A 19,405-nucleotide genomic window follows, 5' to 3' on the forward strand; every position below is an offset into this window, starting at 1 on the left:
TAAAAGATGATGCTTTATGCCAAAACACGGAGCAAGTTCCTGTCCTCTGCAAGCATCAATCTAACTTCTAAATTTTGGTTAACCCAATATGTGTGTGTGTATGTATACGTATATATGTGTGTGTGTGTGTGTGTGTGTGTATAGGTATTTATGTTCACATACGAGTTTCACTTTAGTAATAATCAAATACATTTTCACAAACACTTGTATGTCAAACTTCATAGGAAGGAAACTGTGCTAACAAGTTCAACACAGAAAGCTTGAATTAGCAACATTTTGATTATGAATCCATATGAAGCTGCATGTGCACGTCAAGGACATTAATTCTGAGTAGATAATGACCAAAAATTATTTAGATTTCTGTGGTAAAGACAGTTGAACAGTATAATGATCTTTGTCATTATACATTCTAATTCACAACGGGAAATTACCAAAAGCGTACAGAATTTGTATTTTGGTAACAGTTAAAACCTGGTTTTAGTGTACAGTAAGATACAGGTGCAGTAAGTATGAAATTCCCTTCAGCTCAACTCTGGAGCACATTGCAAAAGCAACATACTTCATACTCTACTGCAGTAAATTGCATAGTTACATGAGCAAAAACACCTAYATATGAGGTTTGGCTGTAATGACAAATGAAAAAGCTTGTACACATTTCAAAAAAATCCCTCATGGCAACCATAGTTYCTTTTTATTACTATTACTCTTAAAAATCCATTTTGAATTGGAAAGCTTCACCGTAAATAGAGCAGGCAGATGACTCTGCAAACGGTTTATTTTATCCCCTTTTTAAGTTCTGCAACTCCTTTATAGTACATGTTTAGGCATAGGACTTTTCATGATTTTTCTAATTAAAGTCATTCACAACATTGGTGATTCAGTTCAATTCACAGAACATCATCAAATAAACACAAGCTTTCTCCCCTCCCCCAAAAAAGGTATATTTCCAGTTTAGATATAAAAATAAGGACTGAAATTACTCACAACAAACCAGAAGTATTCTTGAGTTCATTTATACTTTTCTCTGGAACCTTGCTGCCGCTAAACCATTTTTTAGTAGCAGTAAACAGTGACCGACTCAAGCCTTTCCTGGATATTAACTGCAGAAAGACATTGAATTAGAGCACTACATTGCAAGAGATGTAAGTTAAACCAATCCAAAAAGTCAAGTTTCATTAAGGCTTCCTAAATTTTTTGTCCCATAAAACAGAAATAAATAAGAAAAGTAAGAAGAACAAAATAACTAAGAGCATACTTCTTTAGAATYAATCACTGACACTGAGGAAAAAATAAATATTTAAGTTGCAACTTCTAATTCAGACAACTGAAGTCCACTATTCTTGCTGCATACTGCAGACACCTCCATCTCAAGTATAGAAACATTTGATATATCTGTCTGAAAACTAAATTCTAAATAATTATAATATCTAATTATGGCTATCTGTCCAACCTAAAACCTAAGTTACGTGCATACTACAAGAAAGAACCCTCTCCCTGTCACCATCCACATAAAGCATTATTATGCCATGATCATCAATTTCAAATGTCAGAGGTACAAGGCACACCCGCAAGCAAGGTTACACAACTTCATTCTTTCAGATAATTTCCACTTAGAAGGAAACTTCCACAGAGAACTACCACTATCATCCTGTAAGGCAAACCATATCCCTCTTTCAAGGTAATTTTAAAAAGCAGAACACCTCTCTTTTCTTACTAGGACTAGGAACTTACCACTGCATTCCTGTTTGCTACATTTATGTAATCACTTCTTTTTAATGTTTCTTCATAGAACTTACTAAGCATGAACAAGGTCAGCACATACAAACTCGCAAAAGACAATTCAGGGAGTGAGCATTCCTTACAGGACATGGTCCTTAGTATGAACACCSCTAACACTTAAAACTCTAAAATTAAATCAAAATAAAATCACAGCTCAGACAACAGACTGATATTTGGGTCCAAGTCCTAATGCTAAATACAGGAATTTGATTGTATTAATATAAGTCAATCCATCTCTGCAGCTGTTTAAGAGCACATCAGAGTGAAACACTTGTAAAAGACAGGACTCCACTGTGATGCAAACAACTTTAATGCATGTCTTTGACTCAACATGGGCATGATATTAACAATCACACCTTCAAAAATTCCTAGTTTGAGAGAAGCATATTTGGCTGCAAAAAATGCTGAGATCAACAGAATTACACAATTCACAATGTCCCTGCATTTCTTCCTTTCCAGCAACTGAAGTACGCAGCTTTTTTTTTTTGCAGACATACTGATGAAATACGTATCTTAAATTTAGCTGTGTATTCTGATGCTGAAACACAAAAAGTCCATTTTGTTCCCCTTGACAGAATTGTCCAAGAGTGTAGAATTTTAAGATTTTAGGGTCAAGGACAGATTTCCCTGATAGCAGGTCAGACAGGCTTTCACCAAGAAAAGCCTGCAGTTGCACTGGAGCTGTTGATACAAATTAGTTGTTGTTTTTAAAGACAAATTTAGCATAAATTGTAACTTCAGTTATTTCTCTGAAATCTACTTACAGTTTTCAGAAAGACAATTGAATCGTTACATGCAGAAGCAAGTAATACTGTCAAAACATATTTTTAGATAACTGGGTTTGTACCCCAACCATTTGTCCTTATTACAGCACAAAGTGATTTTAAGGGTAAACTGACCTGATCATTGAGCTGTCGAATTGTCTTCTCTATGTGTGGCAAAAGTCCCCGAAACGTGAATTCCTGTATGAACTGCCTAATTCGATCGTGATCTGTGAGAGTTAAACAAGCACCATGAGRTGTCCCAGAATTTGTCTTCTTCGAGTCTTGCAGTGATGTAGAAGCCTTCATGTAATCAGTGCTATCCAAACTGCCACTGGGATGATCCAGTTGAAGGGGGTGAGTCTTAAAGTTATTTGACAAGCCATCTGTTGAAAGATTGAAACAAAAACCCCAGTAAATACAAAGTTACTTTAACAGTTTGGGTTTGAAAGGCCATTTTTACTAACCTWCTTCAAAGCTTTCCTTACTCAAAACTCTGTCAAGCAAAGCTACTCACCAACTATTTTGCACTACCAATCAATGCTGAGCAGCCAGCAGCAAGAGTCCTATCTGAGTAATGGATCATTCCTGGAATTCTTCAGAAAGTTCAGGGAATCTCAAGAACTACAACCCGGCTAAATATGTGTGGTTTTTGTTCTCAATTACAGTGCAAAAACAATTTTCCAGTATGGTGATTAGTATCAACAACATTGAAGGAAAATTATGGAAACATTAAAATCAAAATAAAATATTTATGAAAAGTTGGAAATGCAGCAATTATTACACAATGGCTCCACCGGGTCCTTTTTTTTTCCTTCTGCTTATGTTTTAAGGTTTGAAAATAACAACAAAGCAAACCTAATTTTCCATGTCCTTCCAAGCAATCGTGATGTAAACAATTTCCTCCAAAGTCCTCTTTGTTCAGTGAGAAGGGCAGCTGACCACTATTGCATTTAGCTATCTGAAMCAGACTGAGACACTGCTTCACTCTAAGACTTAAGCAGTTCTCTTATTTGTAAGAAAATCAGCTTGCCCTAGCTGGCACTGAACAAAACTGAGCTGTGAAAGCAAATCCTTAACAGATTTTACTCATGAAATGTAAAGCTGAGTTGGTAAAGTTCAAGCAGCAGCTCCCAGACTGCATCTGGGCTGCAGGGCCTTAGAAAGATGGCAACTGCAGGCTCTCCTACACATGCTAGGTCTCCACATGCCTTTCAGGTCATCTACCAAGGATCTGGGCTGAGGCACACCAGACAACGCAGGGCACCTCACTTCTTCCCTATTTGATGATGCCTATCACCTGCATCCTACAAAGCTATCTTAATTATCTTTTAAGAGTGCATTAATTTGCACTCAATTTCATTGACTACCATTTTCCATCCACAAGCTGAGCTCCAAGGAAAGTGCTTCCAAACAACTTACAAACTAGGCATTTACCAGACATTTACAGATTTAATACCAAAACCAAGGCCAAAATACCTCCAAAACCTCATCTTCCAATTTATAGTTGAGCACACAAATCAAAATTTTCATTATTATGAAAACAGACCATTTAATCCTATGTTATTTTTACTAATTACCAGAGTTTGCAGACAATCTGCTAAATCTTAAAAAAATGTGATCCCAACACATGATGAGTCATCTCATTAAGGAGATGCCACCAATCCACAGATCAGTACCACAGTATTTTCCTTTGAGGACACTTAAGAGTATTTAGAAAACCATTACTTTGAATTCCCTAATGAATCACCTAATTAATTACTGCCCAAGACACAAGACAYTTGTGTATATAATATCAAGTTTTTCATAAAGTTACAAAAATACCTTTCATTTCACTGTCTATGCCATCTGCTATCAAGTGGTCAGTATTCTTGTTTGAAACAGTATAATCTTCATAGCAATCCTGCCAGAAAAGGGGGGAAAAAGGCAGAACTTTAGGACTACTCAACCACATGCAAAAGTCAGTAAAYAGTTGTCAACTTCAGTAACTTAACTGAATTACTACAACAGCATGTTTGTTCATATATGTTAACTTCTCTAAGTAGTTTCTGAGGATTTAAAAAACTGTCTTATTTTAAAGATGGAAGTTATATTCACCAAATGAAGGAAGTACATTCTGACTTGCTCAACCAGCTTCCCTGTCAACCAAAGCAACTCCAACTCTTACAAAGCAATGCCTACAGTAACAAAAATATATTCCCTAAAGCAGTTCCTGAATAAGCTCCCACACACATACAGAAATCTATAYTGCAAAGCTGACATGGCACAGAAATAAAGAAAAATATCTGATTGATTTATGGTTGACTATAACTCACTGGTCCTCTTAGCTTATAAAACATCAAATGTTCTCACTTTCCAGTACCAGCTACATTTGGTAAAGAAATATGATTCCACAAACCTTTTAATCATAAGGAGTTATAACTGCAGGTCAGTCAAAAGCAAACTCAAAAGAGATTTTTTGGCTTTAGAACCAAAAATATACAGACATTTATGGCAAACTCGAAACACACTACACTTTCAATCTTAGCTGATGACAGACCAGACTAGATCACAAGAAGTTATCATGAAAACCACACATACTCCCACAAAACAACACACCCACACTATCTAGTGAAGTACAGAAGACCCAGGAAAAAACTTAAGAATGAAGAAGATGAATTAAAATTAAGGTAGAAAGTTATTATGAACAGGACACCTCTGAGGTTACTTTCTCTTACAGCTCTCAAGGCACAAGTCTATTATTTCTGTGCTCCTGTCAGTCTTTTTCAGACAGTCCACTATTTCAGTGCTCCTTACTGTCAGCTTAAGTAGCAGAGAGGACAGTTCTTACTGAGGATTCATCATCATGCCCCACAAAAAGTCATTGCTGTGTCAGAAGTATTGTGACTGCCTATTAGCTCAATCTGCAGAAACACACATGTAACACTAAAGCAAAATTTAATACAACTAAAATAGRCTTCCATATGCACTTTAAAAACTGTTTTTAGAGTACTATAATACCTGGTTCTGGATAGTGTTTTTCTGAAGGTACTGACTCCAAGGATCTGGTATCTGTTCATCTGCTCCTCTGTTAGACACCCGAGAATTTATTTTCAGCAAATAGCAACCCTGAGTTCCATACCTCTGTTTCATCTCTTCATAAATGGAGTCAGCTCTGAAACAGTAAAACAACATTTATCCTGTCTTGATATCAAAATAACTTTAAAGTGTGCACTATAACAGGCTATTTTAGACTATTATTCATAGCGCTTAAAAGGAAAATTCTCATATTTTTAGAAAAATCTATTATGCAAGAGTAAAACTGATAATCTTTGAGAATTAATTTAGTAACCTACCAAAGAAAGCATCTACCCCAAAACCTGGGATTGATTTGTTTCATTTTACATGAACACAAGATCTAGAAATAATACTTGCAAAAATCTGCCTTGATAATAGCATTCTAGTTAATGGATCCTGTTGCATGTCCAATCTCAACAGAATTTATCATCACAAACATTTCAGTCAAAGAGCTCATCTGTAAGTTCACTGAAGGCAGATGACCTACCTTTGTTCTTCTCCTGCGCTTACATCATGCAGTAAMACATAATATTTGAGTGTGTTTGGTATAAACCACTTGGGATATGAGTATTCACTACTGTGCTGAATCCGATGTTGTTCTTGTGACAGCTTCAGGAACTGCTCCACAGGGTCAGGTTCACTAGAAGAAACTACCAGCATACCTGAATTCATCATTAAGGACATATACCCAAAGAACACATGGACAACCACAGATCACAGCATAAAATAGGAAGTGTATAAAATAGAATAGATTAGTACAGTATTTAAGCACACAAAACATGCTAACACAGAAGTATGTGCAATTAGAATTTAGCCATATTCTCCACAAAAACAGTTAWCTAACATCTGTAAAATGAGATGCAATGGGAGTTTGCTCCAATTCTGACAGTGAATCTAAGTTTAAGTTGCTACATGATAGCTCATTTAAGATTTTAGATAGAGACCAGACATTCACATAGCAAACATATACCTGAAATTCATCCCCACTGTATTTGAGCTTTCAACTTAAAAGGAGAGTTGAGGTTTTAAGTTATCACCTGAACAAGTGATGACCAGTATTCACAAACACAGCAACGTATGTGAGTAAAAACCAGAAGTGTTCAGATTTTTATCTCAATGCAACTACACAATCATTAATAAGGAACATCCTGCTCTGCTAGATCTAATCACTAAATCAGAAGCCATTAATTCAGAGAAGCCAGAAAGCAAAGTTATACTTCAAATGCTACTAAATTGAGAAGCCAGAACCAGTATTTTGCGAAGTTAGCTCTGCACGAGTGTGGCCATTAATATACCTTTCCTCCATATAATGTACAGTACAGAGCTAGGAACAGTGTCATGAAATCTGCAGCATTATAATTACTGTAAAGCTAAACACCAGCTACCTCATGAAACACTGATTATTTTTAATTTCCCTGTAGACAAGCTTTTTTATCAAGCCTAAGCTTTGGTAAAAAAAAAAAAAAAAAAAAAAAAAAAAAAAAAATTAAAAAAAAATGAAAGCATTCAGGCATCATTCCAGTCTTCCCAGACTTCTTTTTGTCCAGAATAGTTCAAAGTTCACTGGTTTTCCACAACACCCTCTCCTCATCTTCCATGACCCCAACTGCTTACAAAAAGCTATCAAAAAGCAGCAGATGTATCCCAAACACACATTCCTCTGTTGCAGATAAGGGACAGTCAACAGATACTTAAAGAGCTGGAGCAGAAAGTGTCTTAGGATGAYGGAGTTTCTTTTACAAGTATTGGCTTTGATTTCACTTTGACACAAAAAGAGTATGTGGAGAAGTGGAAAAAAACCCTAATATGAACAGCACAAAAACAGTCAGGCCAAACAATCACGAAGAAAACCCTGACACCCTTTTGAAATCAGTCTGTGTAGTCAGACATACTGAAAAATATATAGGCTTTAAATAATAATTGCAAAAGAGTTATTACAAAATTTTCACTGTCTCCTACATTGCATTTTGTAACAGGCTTCCCTGGAGTRGTCTCTAATACTCAAAGGATACATGCAACATAGTGGTTTAAGAATTCATGATCTGATGCAGGCATGGACTGAAGAAAGCACTCTCTGTAAGACTCAAACCAAGGAGTAGTAGCTGAAATACACAATAAAATAGGACAAATTAGAGTATTCAGTGAAACTTGTTTACTCATTAATGAAAAGGAAGTATGAAAGAACTACACCTAAAGTGAAGCCTGCAAACTCTGAGAAGGTTTGCAGGGCAGGAGAAAGAAGGGGGAACAGTCCAAGGAGAAACTATTTTAGATGCTACAAAAGTAGGAGAAACAGTAACACTTGAATCAAATCCCGTGAAACTGAAGAGCATCTTAAACATCACACTCCCCAACGATGTAGGCTCAAATTTGCTCCTTGTTAAACTGACTACCCCTTACCACCCCTTTAAACATCCATACACTTGACAAAGAGAGAAATAAATTCTTCTAACAGTCACTGAATTTCCGGACTAGGGATGCTAAAAATTGAYCAAGAAACAAAATTCATTTTTGAGTATGTAGAGGAGCTAAGGATTACCAAAATCCTACCCTGCCTGTTTTCTAGAAGTGTTGATCTGGCTTGACAGCAGTCCCCTTCCCATGCCTTGCTAAACTAAACAGTTCAGCTGGCAAAGATCCARGAAGATAAAACCTCAGATCCAAGTTGTGCCACTAGTGTCTTATAATTTTAACCTGCCACATTAAATGCCCTTCTACAATAGGGATTGCAATTTTCCTAAGAGTAATAAATCAAGGGAAACCAGCGATGCCTGGGACATCAAAATAATATGTGAACCTAATACCGTCCATTTCTTTCCATTCCAACTATGGGTCAAACAATGAATTATTATTTCTTCTCCTGTTTCATGCCATCTAAATTTCCAAGTCCATTCCCTTGAGTAAGAAACAGACCCAAAGCAAAACCAATCCACTTTCAATAACCTGATTTCACACAGAAGTAACTGGAATCCAATGTCAACATACCTGCAAACTTTCACGTAGAGAAAAACAATTAGTAAGAAAATCTGAAAGTATTTTCTTTATAGGACCCTTAAAAAACCCACATTCCTAGACTTTAGTCCCTTAAAAAGTTCTCATGCTTTATAAAGCTCTCAAGCACCCCCTCAGGAAATCTAGSCAAGCTACCACCTTGATTTCTTAAGATGACTTTAGGAAACAGCTTCATTTTTATGTTGCAATTTTCTTCTAGGGCATTAATTTAATGCACTGTGTTTAATCTTATATTGTCAAGCCATTTTAGATTGGCTTCAGACACACAGAAGTCAGAARCAGTCACACTTCATAACTGAACTCAGCATTAAAAAAATACTAATAGGAGATAAACTTCTAGCTTTTGATTACAGTCTTTCTAGAAASTGCTCTCTGAGCACTTATCTAGAGTATAAAAAGCTCTTGGCTTTACTGAGTCCTACAKGCAAACATGCCAACTATTTAAATTAAGGAAAACACAGCTTGTTATTATTAAAAACGAACCRTAAGAAAGTGACTCATACACATTTTTCACAAGTATAACAAGCTGTGCAGTAACTCGGGTTCAAAGCAAACACAGTTAAACAACCTAGGGCAGAATTTTCAACCACACTGTAGTTTCAAGCACTGTCTTCAAATTTTCACTTTTGTTTTACAGCTGAATCGCAGCAAAAGGAAAAAAAAAAAAAAAACTTTTTTAAAAAATCTGACAGCTACAAACAGGGAAGTACTACTTTGTTTTGAGGACTGGTTCCCYCACCCTCTTTCCTCATTAGGCCTATTAAAAACCTTGGAGTGGCCTTAAAGGCAACTGGATTCCTTCCACACAACCACTCCACACAACATTAACAGGATTCACTCTTGCCATTTASAGGCATAGATACCTGATAAAGACAAACAAAACAAAAGCAATATTTGAAAAAAAATTCACAACTGTAACATCTCCTARCATGTTACAGCAGTGCATAACAACACTGTGTCATTTAGGTATCCAGACCTGTATGTTTTGCATTTTTCCAGTAAAATATTTCCAGCACACTGGAACAGAAGTGAAGTTTTGCCAAACTTGTTAGCGTGTTCAGAACTTGTTAAGAAAAAATAAATTTTAAGTAATATTTGTACATAGCAGCTTAAGAATGGAAAGTCTGCTTCATAAAGTTTTGTACTCTTTAGGCATTTAGCTGCATCTGAAAAGAGACTATTGAAAGGATAGAGACTGTTAAGCAAAGATAAAAACTATATCAATATCTAAAACAGAGAAACATCAAAACCTGCCTCTTACAGGCCACAATGCAGAGCCTTGAGAAGTCAATAACCAATGTAGTTTGGTAGCAATAAATCATCAGTAAGTCTTAAAAATCACATAAAAATGTATTAGGAAGCTTTTTCCAACCAGTCATACTCCAGAAAGAATCTCAACAGAGCACAGACGTATATGCTGTAAGTACAGTCAGCACTTGAGTTTCAACTTAAAAAGTGTTTCTATCCCAAGAAGAAAGCTCTCCAGTGAAGCAGAAAGTACATCTGGAATACAACAGTGACAGTATACAGTTCCATAGGATCAAACAATCCGGTGTTTTTACAGCATCAGGTAATTTACCACCATCACCCTCATTGATTGTATGGAAAGACCAAATGATTTTGATTAACAAGAGTAGAAATGGGATTAAAAGAAAAATTAAAACAACCACCACCACGGATTTTTCAGTTAGGGGAAAAAATGGAGGAACACACATCTACGTCCAGAARAGTACTAAACAGTTGTAGCAGATGGTAAGGAAAGGTGGATGGGGCACATGRAAAAGAAGTAAAGGGCAATTTGGCAAATTGGCACCAACCACAAAAAAATACCTGAATAAAACGTGGATGTGTTCAGTTCCATCAGTGTCTCTTTCCAATTATTGTACCAAGGAACACTAGCTTTAACTGAGCGATCTGATAGAAAAAACATGATATTATTATACTAAAAAGGATCAGATGCAAACACACTCTTGGCTTTTAGACTCTGGTAGCATGAAGAAGAAAAAAATCTACACCATGCAGGTTCATCAAGGGCACTGAAGAGATTTGATTCCAGCTAACCTTAATCATGAATATTTCAGGCTCCTTAACATTTGACAGTGTGTTTTAATGGAAATCAATATTAATTWCTAGTTCAGCCCCAATTCTAGGTTCAAACAAAAATGGAAATKATATCAAGTAGTAAAGATTTAAGTTATATCTAGATGYTATTTCTATTTTACTAGTTGKAAGAKACTCTAAATCCAAGGCASTAGCTTGTGGTATTTCCCRGTCTATAGCACTAGTTAAAAGTAASYGAAKTCAGCAGCAGCCCAATATTCTCCYTCATCTCAGTCATATTCTCCCAATGCCTTATGCCAGCATTTACATCATGAAGCCCTGAACAAACAGAGCCAGGAACTAATTKATTCCGCTGAAAAAGATTTTTTCTTCTCTCAAATAATTTAATTCTTTAGTGGAATCATTTTTCTTCACTTTATGCATATACCAGTACATCAGAGAAGCAGGCATGGCTGAACATAAGCTGCAACTTTTCTGCAATCAAACAAAYCTCTCAGCACTAGACTATGGAACTACAAGAATATTAAACAACAGTTGTAACAAAGAAGGATTACAAACAATTAAATCAATACAACAYAGCATTTCCAAAACTTTTCTGAAAAAGGGAGCAGGATCATGACCCCTGTGCCAGAAACAGCTTCTTAAAGTTTGTGTCTTTCTTCAAAACAGACTGCACTTAATCATCATTAAAAATTAATAAAATATTATTTAATATTTTATCCTTGAAAACTAATTCACCCCCAAAGAAGAACAAATTCAAGAACTCATAAGAGTATTTTACATTTTAAGTTCTGTTGTCCAGAATGAATACATCCATTGGTTTGAATAAAATGTTCTAAGAAAGTTAAAAAAACCAACCTAAATGTCTTGAAAAATACAGTCATCTAAGCCTACAGGAACCCTACTTGGTCCTTCCTCATATCTTCTTACATGGGACACAAATTCCTTCATGAAGACCACTGTCAGTGTTTTGTGCTAAAACCCCAAAATAAGGTTCCACTGAATTACAATGCTCTAACATGATTTTGTCCTTTTGTATGATCCTAACTTATGATCCAGCTTATATACCTCTTCTCCTGTCAAATAAGCATATAGACAGTCTTAATGGAAATGAGATCCTAATCACTGAGAAACAGAAGATTGTCAAACATGGTAATTTGTACATACAAGGCTCCAGCAACAAAAAAGGAAAACAAAAGGAGAGAGATTTGTTTCTATAACTACAAAGCAGGGCTTAGTATAGCCACTGTTTTTCTTCCCTTCTTTCAATACCTCACTCCTAAACTGAGATCATTAGAAGAAACCTTATGGAAAAGTCTCTTCACTGAAACCATTCTGCTTTCTTAGGGTCTTTCCATCTCTAAAACTGAAGCAAACTTTCCATCAGAAAAAAAATTGTAACATAATGGCAATTCACCAATGTGACCTATAAACAAGGGTCAAATTGTTTATCATCAATCAAAATCAAAAAGATCAAATCAAAAAGATGTGGGGTTTTCAACTGATCTCAAAAACAAGAGGTTTCCAGCCTCAGGTCTTTTCCTTTATTACCAACACTTGACACAAAGTTGAAGATGTACGTCATAAATCAGGTATCAGGTAGCAAAGAATTATGCCATTTTTCTATCATCAACATAAAAAAAAATCTTCTACAGCAACATCAGTTACTAATCTTCATGAAGTTTCAACAGCCTCTTGCTATAGCAGAGCCAAACTCTTCACTGCAGGGTGAACTTTAAATACAATAAATTACCCATGTTTAAATAGGGCAGTGCATACATGCTTTGAACTACTAAGTACGTACTCAGAGGCTTTAATGGATTAGGATCTTAATTGGGAGAAGTTTAATCTCCTCAGCTCCTAACATCAGGTYTCATTTAGCATTATTCACAATGCTTCACCCCTTGGAGGTCTGAGAAAAAAGACATTTTTAGAATACTCTGGTCATTATGACAGTGAAACATAAAGTATGAGTTCCAGGGAAGAAAAAAAAAGATAAGAAAGCAAAAGAGTCACACACACCTTTCCTCAAAATTCTTTTTCCTTAAACATTTTATGACTTTATCATAAAAACAAAAGCCAGGAAGACTGATAGAGCTGTACATTAGTACCAACACTGTAAGTAAGCTCTGATATTTATTCAGCCAACTACAAGTCACTGTATCAATTCTGTAACAAGAAAATATGACAACCAAAGCAGCAGCAATTGCTACGTTAAAATAATGATTTAACGCAAGTTCAGAAGAATTATAACATTAGGAAGATTAAAATTATTAAGTTCAACCACTCTTTCAGCATTATATAAAACCAAAACTATTTGATAAATCCAAAGTTTCAATAAAAGCAATGACTGAAAACTGAACAACTCTGAATWATTTTAGTATATGCCAGGAAGCTGAAATGAAGGTTAGAAACCTTACAGCCAATTCCAGTTTACATTACAAAAGATACAGCATCATTACATACCACTGATGTTGAGATCATAGTCTCCAGCTGTGATCACATTAGCTACCAGTCCTTCCGCAGGCTGACTGACACACACAACATCATGCAGAAGTTTCCGAATGGCACCGGGCTGAGGGGGTTGAGTAATGATGTTGTTGACAGCAATCTTCAAATTTTTAATGATGTGAAGCTGATTATTAGGATCTCTCATGTGAACTAAAAAGGGAAAAGAAAACAATCTGTTGAGGAGTGTAACAGTTAAAATAATTGTCACAAAGTTTTCCAACATATTTTTTCTTTAATGATGACTCCACTAAACTTCTCCAATTTTAGATCACAGTCCATGGACTGCTTGACTACCAAAAATGGAGGGGGGAAGGCGATAACAAAAAGTTACTTCATGTTCAACATTAGGCTCATCTAGACAGTCTGAATAAAGCASGACATAGGATCTTAGTTTGTAAGAATATCCACTCCATGTAACGTAGTACATGTACATCCTGTACTGATGCATCCCCTTCCTGGTAGAACATAACTTTCACAGGAAAGCTACAGAAACCATGAATGGATTTCACATGTTTCAAAGAATCACCAATGTCCAAGAAACCCCTAGCACACAATAAATAGCATTTAAGAAACCTGACAGGGATAACATAGTTTTCATCCATCCAAAATGAACATACCCTAAAAGACAGGCTCACACCGTTGGGGTTGCTCATCCRGGAGAAGAGAGGGCTCTGGGGAGCCCTTAGAGCAGCCTTCCAGCACCTAAAAAGGACTCGCAAGAGAGCTGGAGAGGTGCAAGTTTGTGTAGTGACARGACAAATGGGARTGGTTTAAAACTGAAAGAGGGCAGATTTAGATGAGATGTGCGGAAAAAATTCTTTACTGTAAGGTTGGTGAGGAACTGGAACAGGTAGCCCTAAAATGCTGTGGATGCGCCAACACTGGAACAGTTCAAGGCCTGGTTGGATGGGGATGTGAGCAACCTGGTCTAGTGGAAGGTGACCCTGACTATGGCAAGGTGAAGTCAGAACTAGATGGTCTTTAAGTTCCCTTTAAACTTAAACCATTTAYGATTTTTAATATATAGCTTCCTTTGTAGAATCCATGTGAAATCTTGCTCCCTCAGCCATCTGTTTTTAAAAGAATATTCAYAACATTTTCAACACTTGTTACAATTCTGGGCCTGCTGTGATTTTTCATGTAATTTTCCCATATTTCAAATCACAACCACCATCAAGCAAGCCAGACTGTGAGCGCAGGCAAGACACATTGACTATGGGTGCCCAGGCCACCTGGTGCTACCACATGCCCCACAGCACAGGCCTTGATTCCTCTGCTTTTTATTTTCACAAATCCCTGTACAGCATATAAAACGCAACRCAAAGGAAAATTCTTCTTGTTCTCCTCATCCTTCAACTAACCACAGAATTCACACCACAAAGGTCTGAAACTAAGAATTCCATCTCCTCCAGCCTGGAAACTACTCCACACCTTTTCCACAATCCTTTTCAGAAGTAACAAGTACACAGCTAAAGTCAGATTACACTAGATATGTTTACAATCAATCTTAAATGTTAAAACCAATTTCTAATGTGGTTCAAATCTTGACTGCAGAGTTCTAGCTTCCTCAATCACACATTCAGTCCCAACCTTTACCTRGCTCTCTGGCTCATGTGAAAACACAGTAGAACAGATTAGAAAACTTGTCCTGCCCAAAACAACCTAAAAATGTGCAGGTTTTTTTAGCTATACATTTCATACTGAACTTATACATCACAAGGCTATATCAACATCGGGAAGGGCAACTGTGCCGGCTAAAATTAACTTATCCACTTCAGCATTTCTAACAGAAAGCTGAAGAAGTTGTTTGGGGTGTTTTTTTTAATCTTATCACATAGGTAAATAATAAACCCTACTGCCATACAATACTGAAGTTATCAAATGTAAAATGGCAGGGACAAACTAGGGAACTAGTTCACCTTCAGCCGTGCAGCTGCAACACTACAACTCATCCTTGGTGTGTGCCCTAAAATACAAGAGCAACCACATTTCCATACAGAATGCAGATGACATCTCTGGCATATGTTCAATGTTAAGGACTGACATAACAGACATATTTGGAATCCCCAAAACCACTCATCTTAATTAAAAAATATCTAGTGCTATACATTTCAGAAAGTATTTATAASATCATTTCAGAAGTACTTTGCCAAAAGTGGCAGCCATAGCACGTTAGAATAACTTTCTCATCAGAAGTTGAAAACAATCAAATGCTAAGATATGCATGAACAAGGAATTCCCAACATCACTCTGATCTCACGTAAGCACAGCTTTCCCATTATATGTCCTTAAATCTTGCACATATTTAAGGTTTAGAATCAGAAAAAGTTATCAGAAGCTCTTCCTCCTTTTTTTTTTTTTTTTTTTTTTTTAGGTTAGACACTTCGGTTTAAGAGTAACTAATGCAATCTTAAAGTTGTACTCGCTAATTGAAGAGTACACTGCAATTCCCTTTCCTATGAAGACAATATTAGTTCATAGAGTTTTTTAAAGATTCTTTAAAATCTTTAAAAGACTTGATACTATTTTAAAGAACGTTTATCTATACAATGCATACATTGGTTAAATGAGGCATCAATTGTTACTCACAACACTTTGAGAATAAATTTGAAGATGTAAAATCCTCAATATACTTTTGATTTCCTTTATTAAAGGAAGTTCAAAGTTCGGGGAGGGTTTTGGTTTTGTTTGCCTCTACAGTCAAGACTTACAGGGATAATAAAGCTGTCCTCTAGCTTTTTTACACATTTCTCCTGCCTTAATTGGAGTCAATTTATTTATGGAAGTCAGGAGGCTAAAAGTTACAGGACAGAGTGCTCTGTATCTGTGCTCAGGATATTCTACCATCACAGTTTGATATATTGCAAGGACATTTTTGCCTACACCAACATTAGCAAGTCACTGATAGGCCAAAGTTGATGAGTAAATTAAATACTAATTAATGCAGAGGGTGGTCCCCCTACATCTACATTACATATCTTTGTGGGGTTCTACCTGAAATTAGATATAATCTGGCCTCCTTGGATTAAGCAACCTCAGCCATGTGCGGTTTTACACTATCTGAAGAATCAAGCAGTGTTCTGGTCCTTCACATCTCTGTTAGCACATGTAGGACAACTGATATGTACACAGTAGAGACTTCAGCTTAATTCCTGTTTATCAGAACTATTTTGCACTCAGTATACTTTATATATCAGTAGACTGCACTCAATATACTTTGTATATCAGTAGATTCAACTGCACTGCTTSTCTAAGCAAGAAAGCTGATGAACACGCAGCCTTCAGCTGGTTCACAAGCCACGCAATTTCTTATTTCAAACAAAAATACATACTGTAGCCGGACTCTAAAAATGCAGTAGCAAACCCATGACTGAGCTTTTCAAGTYACAAAAGAGTTAGGGAAGCAATGCACGTACTTTGAAGTTCTGCCTAAGTAAGGGACAGTTTATTTCTAAAAGGATGAAATACCTTAGAATACCTTTAGAAGCCAATTCTATGCTACAAATTCAATGAAATTGCCACTAAGAGAAGAGGATTAATTTAAAATGRACRKCATTTCACACTTCCTTAAGAAAAACTATGCTTAGAAGTGAAGACACCAAAACAGAATTACAGAATCATGGAACTGTTATGGTCGGAAGGGGYSTCTGGAGATCACCTACTCCAACCTCCCTGCCAAGGTAGGGTCAAACAGGTAACACAGGAACCATCCAGGTGGGTTTGGAATGTCTCCAGTAAGGGAAACCCTGCAGCCTCCCTGTYCCAGTGCTCTGTCACCCACAYGGAAAGAAGTTCTTCCTCATGCTGAAGTGGAACTTCTTGTATTTTAGCTTATGGCCATTGCTCCTCATAGAACCCTCAGAACAGTTATCACAAGAACATCATAATCATGCATGAGAATAATATTACAACCATAAGCAGTAAAACACACCAATGTGAAGGCATGTCATGTACACACATTCTGCTGCACCACAATCAGATCATTTAACGATGCCTTTCTTCCTTTCTGTCYTTATCCTACACAAGAACTGCTTCTAACACAAGAACTCACAGCCAGCATGCAGCAACACTTTTTCCACGATGCCAGAAGAAGTCACACTGGGAGTGAGGAGTGGGATTCAGGCCTGTGGCTGGTGAGATCACAACACACACAGAGCAGTGCAGCAACAAAACCCAACTGCATGAAGTTTCACTCAGGGAGCACTGAGGATAATTCAAGTTTGCAAGTTCCTTAACTGTCACAACAATTGGAAAAAAATAGTTGCAACTAAGTAACACAAGAATTAAATATTCTTCAGAGCAAATGCTTCATTTTGAATAGTCTGCCTGGTTTTGTTTGCTAGATGCATTTTTAAAGCCCTTCACCAAAAGAAAGAGGTAATCAATTTTAGAATTGATTAGACTTAGAATGTGAGCAGCTGCATTTATTATCTCCGCTGTGTTCTCAWATAGCTCATGAGTGTTGCTACACTGAAAAATATTCACAAACAAGTTACAATCCGTAAGTTACTACGACTCACCACAGAATTCATGAAGATTTTTAACACCAAGCTGCTTTTAAAACGGTTGCTATTTTTCACAAGAGAAATGCAAAAATCTACCGAGAATGAYAATACAAGCTTCGTTTTACTTGTGCTCTTTCCTCAGCACAATGGGACACAAATTCCTTCATGAAGACCACTATCAGTGTTTTGTGCTAGAAACCCGAAATAAGGTTCCACTGAATTATAATGTTCTAACATGATTTTGTCCTTTTGTATGATCCTAAACAGCTTATATACCTCTTCTCCTGTCAAACAAGCATATAGCCAGGCATGCAGAGGCTGAAGTCTGAGCTATGTGTCTGTCAGAAACCAAATCTGACACATACCACTGCATCACTGACAAATGTCCTATTGATGTCCTGCACACTATTTTGATGAGTGGTGGCTTGAAACGCATAGTTTACTTCATTAAAAAAAAAATACAAAACCAAAATAACCAAATTCCAGACAGTACGTTAAAGCATTGCAGCTAAAGAATCTACTGTTTCTCTTAAGTGGTCAATGTCTAGTTTTCCTGCTGCTTCACGTGGTCATTTTACCGATGCCACACGAGCAGCTCGATTCCCACCTCTTCTCTGCTCAACTCTTACTCACAAAAACATCAACAAAAAAAGCATATAGGATAAAGCTACAGATGAGAGAARGGAAAGTCGTGCAACTGAAACTACAATTAATGTTTCTGAAAGACTGGCCGTACTTTCAACGCCTGGGTACTGAGTCTACGGCGAAAGTCAGGTATGAGTATTAGGGAGGTAAAAGTAAAGTGGTTTTAATGGAAAACAAAAATCCGTGTGGAAGAGTTCACTTTACAGACACCTTCCTCTACAGCCATGGAATCTCTGCAGGAGAARCCCAACTTCCCAGATTCCGCAGACCGAATGAAACTAAGCTAAGTTAACAGCTGTCATCTGCGACAACCTCGGCAAACGCGTGTCTCCGCCAAGCCTGTCACGGCTGCGGGTGGCACCCACCCGAGCGGCCGCCGCCAGGGCCCCAGGAAGCCCCGGCCGGCACAGCCGTGCGGGACCCCCGGAGGCCGCGGGCGGCAGAAGAGCGGCGGCACCGCCTCCCCCGCCCGGTGTAAACAACGCGCTCCGCTCCCGGCACCGACCTTCCGAGGTGAGGCGGCAGAAGGGCCTGACCAGCTCGGCGAAACTCAGGTTGTTCCTGCGGGTGAGCCGCTCCGCCTCCTCGCTGCACAGCGCGGCCACCAAGGGCACGAACGAGTCCTGGATGAACTCCTGCACCGACTGCACGCACTGGGCCATCGCCGCCGCCGCTCGGGGCCGCCCGAGACAGCCCCGCCACCTTTCTCCGCAGTTCTACGGATTATTCCCTCCCTCCTTCCCTGGCCGGCGCCTGCCCGCGGTGCGTGTCCGCTGCTCCGGCCCCGCTCAGCGCCCGCCGAGCGCCGCCATGTTGCGCCTCAGCCGAGCCCCTCGGRGAGCGCCCGCTCCCGGCGGCCCCCGCGCCCGCTCATGTGATTGGCCGGAGGGGCGCGGCCGGGACGGGGAGGGGGAGGCGACGGTGGCCGGGCCGGGGGGGGCGGAGGGTTCTGTGCTTCCCCCCCCACCCCGAGCGGGCAGTTGGTGCGGTCCGGGGGGCGGGGCCATGGGGTGAGCCCAGGGAATTCCTGGAGCCGGGAAAGGGTTTGGCCGGGAAAGCTTCCCACGGGAGGAA

At 38.2% G+C, this 19,405-nt stretch overlaps 1 protein-coding gene across 1 annotated transcript in view; it reads right to left on the minus strand.

The window, feature by feature from the left end:
• The window catches only part of TRAPPC8 (trafficking protein particle complex subunit 8), a 52,339-nt gene extending 33,151 nt beyond the window's left edge, over window positions 1–19,188 (minus strand). The window contains exons 1-9 of the mRNA XM_057365032.1: window positions 18,837–19,188; window positions 13,137–13,331; window positions 7,610–7,699; window positions 6,085–6,259; window positions 5,541–5,694; window positions 4,365–4,443; window positions 2,679–2,926; window positions 985–1,100; window positions 560–623 (exon numbers count right to left, since the gene is read on the minus strand). Of these exons, the coding sequence (XP_057221015.1) occupies window positions 560–623; window positions 985–1,100; window positions 2,679–2,926; window positions 4,365–4,443; window positions 5,541–5,694; window positions 6,085–6,259; window positions 7,610–7,699; window positions 13,137–13,331; window positions 18,837–18,993 (1,278 nt within the window). The 5' untranslated portion in view covers window positions 18,994–19,188. The remainder of the gene's footprint in view (window positions 1–559; window positions 624–984; window positions 1,101–2,678; window positions 2,927–4,364; window positions 4,444–5,540; window positions 5,695–6,084; window positions 6,260–7,609; window positions 7,700–13,136; window positions 13,332–18,836) is intronic.
• Window positions 19,189–19,405: the final 217 nt, after the last annotated feature.

The sequence above is a fragment of the Malurus melanocephalus genome, unplaced genomic scaffold (assembly GCF_030028575.1).
Source record: "Malurus melanocephalus ecotype Western Australia unplaced genomic scaffold, MMel_1.1 scaffold_46, whole genome shotgun sequence".
Classification (NCBI taxonomy): Eukaryota; Metazoa; Chordata; class Aves; order Passeriformes; family Maluridae; genus Malurus; species Malurus melanocephalus.